Genomic DNA, 10,252 nt, shown 5'->3' with positions numbered 1-10,252 from the left:
GGAGGCCCCCTCCCCCGCCGTCTGTCCTCCTGAATATCGCCTCGGGTTCACTTCTCCACACGTCCTACCTTCCAGAAAGTTGTTGCTTTTCTGTTCAGAGAGTTGTTGCTATTCTTTTCTTCGATTTCCTGTTGAGTTCGTAGGTGTTCAGAATGGTATGATCCCTATCCAGCTGAATTCCTGGAACCAGGCGAAATCCAGGTCTCCTACTCCTCTGCCATCTTCGCCCCCCTTTTATTTTAACTTTTTAACTGGAGTATAATGTACATAGAAGCCAATACATCAGTTATATGTGTTCACCTCAATTACCATAAAGTGACTATGCTGGTGTAATCATCATCCAAATTAAGAAATAGAGCATTACCAGCTCTCTAGAAGGCCCTTTTGTGACTACGTTTTCACTCTTTCCCAAAGGAAAGCATGAAAATGGTTGGTTTTTCTTGTTTTTAAACTTTATACAAATGAAATCATAAAGGGAATCATGTTCTTTTGTCTCAATTCTCTTTCACTCAGTATTATTATGTTTGTGATATTCTTCTAAGTTGTTACATATAGCAGTAGTTTATTTTTATTTGTGTACAAAATATTCCTACTATAAATTAAATTTGGGTTATTTCCATTTTGATTGTTGTGAACATTCTTCTAAGTGTCTTTGGTGCACAGGTTATAAGCATTTCTGTTGAATATATACCTAAGAATGAATAAGGTATGTGAATAGTCAGTTTAGCTAATGACAAAAAATTTCCCAAAGGGGTTGTACTCATTTACAATCCATCAGCAATGTAACAGAGTTCCTGGCACTCCATGTCTTCATTCAGTCTTGGTATTGTCAGTCTTTTACATGTTAGGCATTCTGGTGGGTATGTTGCAGGTATATTAGTTTTAATTTTTATTTCCCTGATGATTGGTAAGAGATCACTTTTCATATATTGATTGACTGTTTGGATATCCTCTTCTGTGAAGAGCCTATTCAAGTTCTTTGTGCACTTCTCTGTTGGTTTGTATTTTCTTGTTGATTTATGGGAGTTCTTTATGTAGTCTCAACACAAGCCTATTATTGGTTGTCCAGATTATAAATATCTTCTCCTATTCTTATTGGGGTCTTTGATGAACAACAGTTCCTAATTTTAATATAATCCTATGGTTCATTCTTTTCCTTTATGGTTTGGGCTTTTTTTTTTTTTGTCCTATTGAAGAAATCTTTCTCTGCCCTAAGGCCTTGATGATATTCTCTTATGTTATCTTCTAGAAGCCTTGTTGCTACCCTCATCACATTTAGATCTACAAGCCATCTGGAATGGACTTTTGTGTATAGTAGTATGAGTCTGTTTTCTGTTTTTCCATATGATTATTTTTCTGAACTCACATTTACTTCTATATAAAGAGTCCAGTGCTATTTCGATACCAGCTCCCGCAGAACTGTTCCTTGAGGACAGCAATCTATTGTGTCCCCTCCAGTACCTAGCACTTAAACATAATAAATGCTTAGGAAATATTAGTTCATTCAGTTGAACTGAATATCAACTATCGTTCAAAATTCTAAGTAAAAAAAAGGAGTGCCTATTTGCATTAAATAACATCTCTTCATTGCTCTCCCTTCCCGTGTGTCATCCTAGGCACCTGTGCACAGTGTGCCACACCTACCACCTTGTACCTTCCTGGAATTTTTTTTTTTTTTTTTTTGCTGTAGTTTTTGCAGAATGTCCGATCAGAGTCTGAAATAACTACAGAAAATACTACAGCAGAGGGAGAAAATTATTTTTATATAAGATTAGGGTAAAATATTTGTATTAACTGAGCTTGTTTAAGTGATGCTTCACCACACACAAAAAAAGTGTTTGATACATCACAGAATTTTTCATCAGATGTGAATTTTATAGCTTTTTGTTTTTTATTGGTATGCTACCTGTCAAGGACAATATAATCACAATTTTCCCTGACTTAATCTCTTTTTATCATTTTCAGGGTCAATGAAGACATGAAATTAACTGATTTAGAGCTAGAAAAACTGGCAAATAATATCCAGGAGTTATTGTATAGTGCCTCAGATATATGCCATGATCGAGCTGTCAAATTTCTCATGTCAAGAGCAAAGGTTAGTTGTTTGATAAAGTTTTAGATACTTCATACATAGTATAATTATTATGAAGATCTGGAATCATATACTTGCTTATGTCCCTATGTTCCCCATAATGCATATATTTTTAATACTTAATAAGGTTAGTGGTACTGATGTGGTCTATTAGGAAGATGTTGAAATGTAAAATAATCCAAATAAAAGAAATAGGAAAATTTATTATTCTTTTAAAAAATGATTGAAAGAATAATTTTGAGATTTAATGCCTTAATAATTAATTTGAAGTTAATATGCTATTTTATATGTATATGTATACATATATGTGTATATAATTAGCCACCATATTAATAAAAATAGTTGAAATCCAAGAGTATGAAAATTTTATAGTATGACCTGAATTTATTTGAGCTACTGTAATATAAAGGGGTCAGTGTAAAATTTAGACATTTTAAGCTTTTTATGTTCAATTCCTGGGACTGAAGTATTGAGAAACTTCATTAAAAATGATTTTAAGGTGAGGGCGCCTGGGTGGCTCAGTTGTTAAGTGGCTGCCTTTGGCTCAGCTCATGATCCCAGGGTCCTGGGATCGAGCCCTGCGTCAGGCTCCCTGCTCAGTGGGAAGCCTGCTTCTCTCTCTCCCTCTGCCTGCTGCTTCCCCTGCTTGTGCTCTCTCTCTGTCAAATAAATAAATAAAATCTTTAAAAAAAAAGATTTTAAGGTGATATTTATGAATTAATATATATTATTAAAATAATATAATTAACATATGTTAAATGAGGTTGGTTTTATAGATTATTTGTATTTGGTGTTACATCTAATTCTCTGTCATGATTTTTGTGTTATCTTTAAAATTTAGGATGGTTTTCTTGAGAAGCTAAATTCCACGGAATTCATAACACTTTCTAGATTAATGGAAACATTCATTTTAGATACTGAACACATCTGTGGGAGAAAAAGTATGTCATTACTTGGAGCACTTCAGAGCCAAGCTAATAAATTTGTAAACAGGTTTCATGAAGAGAGGAAAACTAAGCTCAGGTATCATTACCATGTTCATTTCTGTTCTTTAGTTTTTTCCCCTTTTTTTTTTTACAAAACATGATTATATTTAATTGAGTAGCTCACCAGAACCCCTGAAAAACTTTTTTCTTTTTCGTTAAAGGCAGATTGTGGAATTAAAATCAGTTTCTTGGCTTTTCAAAGTGGAGTTAGAATGTTTATTTTCATTAAAGTACTTATCAGGAAGATCCTCAATAGATTGGCTTTTCCTTTTCCACTCAACATGAGGTTAATTAATGTTTCACTACTCTTCTTGGTTAGGCTAAGAAATATAAAAAGAAAAATATTTTCTGGAAGTACTCATACCGAGTGATTATTAAATTACGAAGGATTTCAATTTATTAAGGTGTACATTTATTTTAAAAATCTTAGTACTAACAACAGCTAATGGCCATTACTGTGTAAAAAGACAATGCCTTGTATTACATGAGGTCTACTTGAATTTAACTAAGATACATGTAGTGTCTTTATTATTACTAAAAGATGACAAGAAAAGTCTTACATACTCACTCAGCTCTTCCTTTTCTTTTCAACCAAAGAAGATGGTGTTGAAATATTGTTAAAGCTTATCTTCCCTTTTTCCCTCCCTTTTGAATAGCCTCCTCTTAGATAATGAGCGCTGGAAGCAAGCTGATGTTCCTGCAGAATTTCAGGATCTTGTTGATTCTATATCAGATGGAAAGATTGCTTTACCTGAAAAAAAATCAGGGGGTATGTGTATTCTTTCACATACTTTCTTCCAGTTTTATACTGTTTATTCATTTTATAGGAATGCTTAACATTTCTTTAATTGACAATGCCTCTTGAAAAGCCTAGAACTAAAAAAAAAAAAAAAATGCCAGCTTAGTTAGTAAGTAATTGACTGGAAAAGTTATCTGTGGTAATTTGTAATAATTTCAGATATTTATTGAATGTTAACTATATGCCACTTACTGGGCCAGGTGCTTTTACATGCATTATTCCAGTTTATCTGCACAACAATTTATGATGAAGATGCTATTGTTAACCTTGTTTTAACAGTGAAGAGGCATAAAGCTTCCAAGGATTAAGGAATTTTGTACAAATGATGAGCTGAGATTTGAAACTGGCTTTATATAATTTCATGGCTTTGTTCACTGTACCATGTTGTTTAAAGACATGTATTCATTTACTGAACACTAGTAAGCTTCTACTATGTGTCAGATATTGAGACAGAGATAACAGTTATAATACTCCTTTAAAAGGGCTAAGTCTAATGAAAAAAAAAATGGATTAGCAATCACAAGTAATGCAGTAGTGATATGATAGAGAAAACCAAAATGTGAAGAACTCTAGAAAAAGAAGACTATAAAGGAGACTCAGAAGGAAGTGCCAGAGAGGTAGGAGGAAATCCAGAAGAACATAGAAGTAAAAAAATTAGTTTCAAGAAGAGAATTATTACTGGTATCAAATATGTCTTGGATTTCATATGAAAGAAATGCAGTGGCTGGAAGATACTTTTGTATGCCAGTTAAATTGGAGCTGTCATGTGATAATAAGGTAAACTTACGTACAACTTACCCTGTAAAACCAGATTTGAAATTATAAGATTGTCAAATAATTTTTTGAAAGTTTTTTATTTTAAGGAGACTCCATGCCCAACATGGGGCTTGAACTCATGACCCTGGGATCAAGAGGCACATGCTCTACTGACTGAGCCAGCCAGGCTCCCCGATTATCAAATATTTTTAATGGAGGAGGCAGATGCATTTTCAAATTTTATGCATTTAATAAAAGTTTAAAATTTTTACATAGAAATATTTTTAAATTGTGTATTTCATATTTACACAAAATGCAAGTGCACTACAAGGGAAAGACTGAGTAAAATTCAAATAGTGACCACTAGTTTGACATGTAGGAGATTATTTGCAATTCTAGTAATTCAGCAGAGTGACAGAGTCATATTATAGTTTAGTACTAAGTAACTTGAAAGATGAGGACTGGTAAACAAATGTAGCCTCCTTTTTCGACAAGTTTGGTTGTGAAGGGAAAGTGAGTGATGAAGTAGCACTAGAAACCTAAGAGAATAATTAGATTATTACTTTAATCCACTCAAGGAATTGAGAGAAAAGTTTTAAGGTAGGAGAAACTGAATTATGTTTTTATGTTTAACAGAAAGAGGAAAAAGATTAAAGAGAGGAGTGACATGGACTGATTGTGAGGCAGGGCCCCTGGAATTAAGTCCAGAGTTGAGATGAAGGGCTATCTCTTCTAACACGGTGACAAGAGAGGAGGGGTTAAGGACAGGTGTGAAATAGATGAATTCATATAGGGCAGAGAGAAGAATTGAATGAATTAAGTAGATTTCTGTTGCCTTGTGACCATTTTTTAGTAGGTGACAGTGTTGGGTGGTGGTCACAATCTTTTGATTGATTGTATTAGCAAAGCAAAAGTATTTAAGTAGCAAAGATTGAAAGAAAAATAAAACTGATTATTTTAAATCACAAGTTTAAAATTATTAAGATTTATTTCTCATTTACTCTTTCAGGCTATATTTGATGACTTCCCACTTTGTGAGGTGCTGTGCTAGATGATTATGACATGTTTTCTGTCCCTGAACAGCTCAGAGTCTTATAATCCACTGTCATGCAAACATAACAATTTTTGAATTAAAATGATAAATATAGAGTGATTGAATTAACTGTTTTTTGTTTGTTTTTGTTTTTGCAAAGTGAACTATTTTCACTTTCTTTTTGGAGGATACTGACAATAAGAGGTTTCTTTTATACACCCTACTTCTGTCCCAGTCTTTTTTTTTTTCCCCTCTGAGTGAGAAGAAAGTACATGCTATTAGAAGTCCATTAACATTTTACTAGTTCTTACCAAGTTAAGGATCTTTGGTTATTATTCATGCATCCACCATCCATTAACGAGTTACTAGCTGCTTGGCTAGGCATGGGGAAATGAAGGTTAATGGATAGCAATTAGAATTAATTGAATGCTTACTTGATGATGGATAGTTTGTTCTAAGCACTTTACATTGTTACCCCATTTATAGGGCCATGAACTAGATACCGTTAGTATTCCTATTTAACAAATACGGAAACTGAGACACAAAAAGATTAGGCAATTTGCCTAAGGTTACAGAGCTAGGAAGTGGTAGAGGTGAGCTCCAAATTCAGGCAGACTGACTTTAGGATCCTTTCTCTACACTACTATGCTCTGCTGATTCTCTCTGTGATGTGGAGAACTGATTAAGACACAATCCCTGTCCTCAAAAATTTAATCTGACATACAGAATGAGTTGTGTTTAGAAATCGTATCACACTGAATTTCTTTCCTTGATAGAAATGAGGAAGTAGCCTGGTGATGGGTATTAAAGAGGGCATGTACTGCATGGAGCACTGGGTGTTATACGCAAACAATGAATCATGGAACACTACATCAAAAACTAATGATGTAATGTATGGTGATTAAGATAACAATTAAAAATAAATAAATAAATAAATAAGAAATGAAGTAGATATTTAATGTCAAGGCAAAGGGACTTGAAGCTTAAGGAAGCATGATGACTTGCCCATGATAATCTAATTGATTTAGATGATTCAGGACAGTAATCCAGTCTACTGTTCTTTTTACTTCAGCATGCTGAATTTTCTTTTATAATGATAAATACACATGCTGAAAATAAAATAATTTCTGGATTAAAATCTTGAAAATTAAAAATATATTATGTATAGGGGTGCCTGGGTGGCTCAGTCGGTTAAGCGTCGGCCTTCAGCTGAGGTCATGATCCCAGGATCCCTGCTCAGTGGGGAGCCTGCTTCTTCCTCTGCCTGATGCTCTGCCTACTTGTGCTCTCTCTGTCAAATAAATAATAAAATCTTTAAAATATATATATATATTATGTATAAATATAAAATATATAATCTCTCCATTGAATATAGGAATTAGCTTGTATTCTAGGAATTATCATAATGACCACCAGTTGAAATTCTAGTTCTGCCTTTCCAAACTAATATTTTTTTCCTTTACTACTTACTGATCACCTACCATGTGCCAGACCTAGGATAGGCAGTTTGTAGTCATGATCTCTGTCATTAACAACAACACTGAGGTGATAGATACTGGAACTCAAATCCAACTTTCTGATTCCAAACCCAGTATACTTCATTCTGTTCCAAATTGCTTCCCAAGAAGTAGATCTTTGTTTTCAGAAATAAGATAGTTTCAGGCCCTACCAGGACCTAAATTGGGCCCTAAAATCTTTTTCAGTTTTTTCCTAGTTTAAATTTTTTCCTCTAATAATTTGTTTCATCTTGTTCCTATGTCTCTCTTGGTTATCTGCTTTACTCTCTAGCTACGGAAGAAAGGAAACCAGCTGAAGTTCTTATTGTCGAGGGACAACAGTATGCTGTCGTTGGGTGAGTGACACATTTTTCTTTATTAGTTGAGTCAGTTATTTAAGCCAGAGGTCTCCTAGTTCCCCCTTGATAGGACTTGGAAATTTTAGATTAACGATTTTAAATCTTACAAATAATTATGATTTCTTTCCTTAACTACCCTTTATCTTGTTATTCTTGCTTGATGGCATTAGTCACCCTCTGGCTTTCTGGTTTTCTGGCTCTTCAGGCAAAAGACCACTCCCAAAAAACTCAACTCCCTGGCTAAGAGGAGAATATTTTATCTTCTGAGAGAAGATTACAAAAGATAAACAGTGAGCCACTACCCAGTAAAGCAGACACTAGACGTATGCATGGACCATAACATATGGTCTGACAATTAAGCTGTTACAGAGGCTAGACATTTACTTTCTTGAATCACTACTTCCTGATATCCTGCAGACTTTTACAAAACATTATTTTACATGAATCACTCATTTCTGAGCATCTCATTGAACTTGGATGTCCCATAATGAATGGCTTTATTCACCTTAATCTCAGTCTTATTTAACCTCCCAGTAGTGTTTCTTTTCAATTTATGACATGTTCAGCTAATGAGCTGGTAACTTTCTCATCGTAGGAGAACCTTGTGACTTACCAAAAAACTTTTTAGGAGATACCATTGTTCTTTAAAGCCACAGTTTCTCTTTCATCTCACTAAGAAAATCAAGACTAGGTTCCCGTCATTAATTCAACAGTTACGATTGAGCACCTACTATATAATCAGAAACACTGGGTAGGCTTTTTGTCAGTGTTTTTGAATTGGCTAAGGAATGGGATACCTGCCTTATATATATATTTTTTAGGGAGGGAGGGGCAAAAAGGGAGGGAGAGAGAGAATCCCAAGCAGACTCCACGCCCCAGGATACCTGCTTAATAGCAGTGTCACACAGAGAGTGATATGCCAAAGCACAAAACTTAAGGAAATACTCTTTCTCAGTGCCATGCAAGTGCTGACCCTGTAGTTGCATGACCCTGAAAATGAGTGCCTCCTTCATTTTGCACCTGAGGAATCTGTCTTGCCTTACCTTAGTCCCTATTCTGCTGCATTTACAGGTAAAACACATAATTTCACAGTTACCAAGATCAGTTTCTTGTCTTGACTTCTTGTTGGGTCATCTTTTCTTACAGAACTGTATTGCTGTTGATAAGAATTATCCTTGAATATTGCCAGTGTGTGGACAATATCCCATCTGTTACTACTGACATGCTTACTCGTCTGTCAGATTTATTGAAGGTGTGTATGATTTCACTCTGTGATGGAAAAATAGTTGAAAGAAGTAATTCATTAGGGTATGACTAATCTTCAAACTAAGACATTTCAAGGTTAAGTTACCTTTAAGACATTAATTTTGTGACATTTGATTGTGGTTGAATCACAACGTGTTACTGGAAGAAGGCCACCTGCTTCCTTCTCACTTTTAGTGATTCCTCATTATACCCATAGAGTTGTTAATGACATTGGAGACAGGAGATGATTTGTTCGTTAGGTGCTGAACATGACTGAGGCCACTTAGGTCAAAAAACCTGGACTGGTTTCAAATGTGCATGGAAGGAATTCACTGAACTTTACAAAATTCATCTCACTAAGGTTAGAGATTTTTCTTAAATCATTCTTTCAGAACCATTGATGTAAAATGAAAATGTGGTGATAATCTTATTCAGCCATTTCATTTTAACAGATATTTTTAACTGCTAGCATAAAGGCTCCAAATGTCTAATCAGTTAATTCTGCTCCCAAATTGAGTTGTCATATTTTAGTCCAGAAAGATTTTGTTACCCTTTTGACAATAGGACCCTCCAGTAAGAATGACTGAAACTGAACTAGTTTTTTTAATTTAAGTGTAATTAACATATAGTGTATTGTTAGTTTCAGTGAAACTGAACTAGTTTTATGAATGCAGATTAAAGATTAGTTTCTGAACAATTGTTTTTTAGAATTTTACTTTTTTCCTAGCAGACAATAAATATTAACATCATCCTTCCCCGTTTTTTGCCATTACATAAATAGATCCTAATTGCTCCTACTAGAAAATTCATTTGGTCCTTGAATGAGAGGAAAGAGGAGTGTATTTTTAGAACTGTAGACACATGGCGAGCATATATAAAATAGTTTTTAATAAATTGTTGGGCTTTTTTTTCTCCTTCCTTTGTTAGTACTTCAATTCAAGAAGTTGCCAGTTAGTTCTTGGAGCTGGTGCACTGCAAGTTGTTGGACTAAAAACAATAACTACAAAAAATTTGGGTATGGATTCTTGCTTTTAATTCACATGCTGAGGTTTTACAGTGAGGTCGCCATACTTATGTTTTCATTATACCTGATGTTTTTATGACTCTAATTAAGGGCTCTAAAAGTAGCAAATGCTGCTTCACTCTTCTGTGTATTACCATAACTGAAAAATTAACTTCTGGGGAAATGTTACGAAGAATTTCCACCCTAACATATATAAGTTATTTGGAAGTTGCACCACTATAGAAAATGTTAAGATGTAATACGTATGAGGTATCTGAATGTCAGAAGAGAATCAGTTGTCCCATTAGCTTCCTCAGGTTAGGAATACTAACAACTTGAGTTCATTGGGAAGAGCAGCATGTTCACTACATTATTCATTACCGAGTCAGTTTTTTTTTAAAGATTTTTATTTATTTGAGAGACAGCACGCAAGCGGGAAGGGGCAGAGGGGGAGAGAGAGAGAAAGAATCTGAAGCAGACTGC

The 10,252-nt window shown here is 34.5% G+C and overlaps 1 protein-coding gene across 5 annotated transcripts in view; it reads left to right on the top strand.

The window, feature by feature from the left end:
* VPS54 (VPS54 subunit of GARP complex) overlaps nt 1-10,252 on the top strand; it is an 85,528-nt gene that overhangs the window by 57,176 nt on the left and 18,100 nt on the right. For 4 of the 5 annotated variants that reach the window (XM_081833597.1, XM_081833596.1, XM_081833593.1 and 1 more), the window contains 6 exons: nt 1,966-2,095; nt 2,934-3,115; nt 3,735-3,847; nt 7,455-7,518; nt 8,668-8,773; nt 9,694-9,781. In XM_081833597.1, the coding sequence (XP_081689723.1) occupies nt 1,966-2,095; nt 2,934-3,115; nt 3,735-3,847; nt 7,455-7,518; nt 8,668-8,773; nt 9,694-9,781 (683 nt within the window). Of the gene's footprint in view, nt 1-1,965; nt 2,096-2,933; nt 3,116-3,734; nt 3,848-7,454; nt 7,519-8,667; nt 8,774-9,026; nt 9,128-9,693; nt 9,782-10,252 lie in introns of all 5 variants that reach the window. The other variant, XR_014149310.1, reaches the window with a different exon arrangement.

The sequence above is a fragment of the Leptonychotes weddellii genome, chromosome 10 (genome assembly GCF_054177405.1).
Source record: "Leptonychotes weddellii isolate Sample4059 chromosome 10, ASM5417740v2, whole genome shotgun sequence".
Classification (NCBI taxonomy): domain Eukaryota; kingdom Metazoa; phylum Chordata; class Mammalia; order Carnivora; family Phocidae; genus Leptonychotes; species Leptonychotes weddellii.
This window is presented reverse-complemented; position numbering and strand designations above follow the sequence as displayed.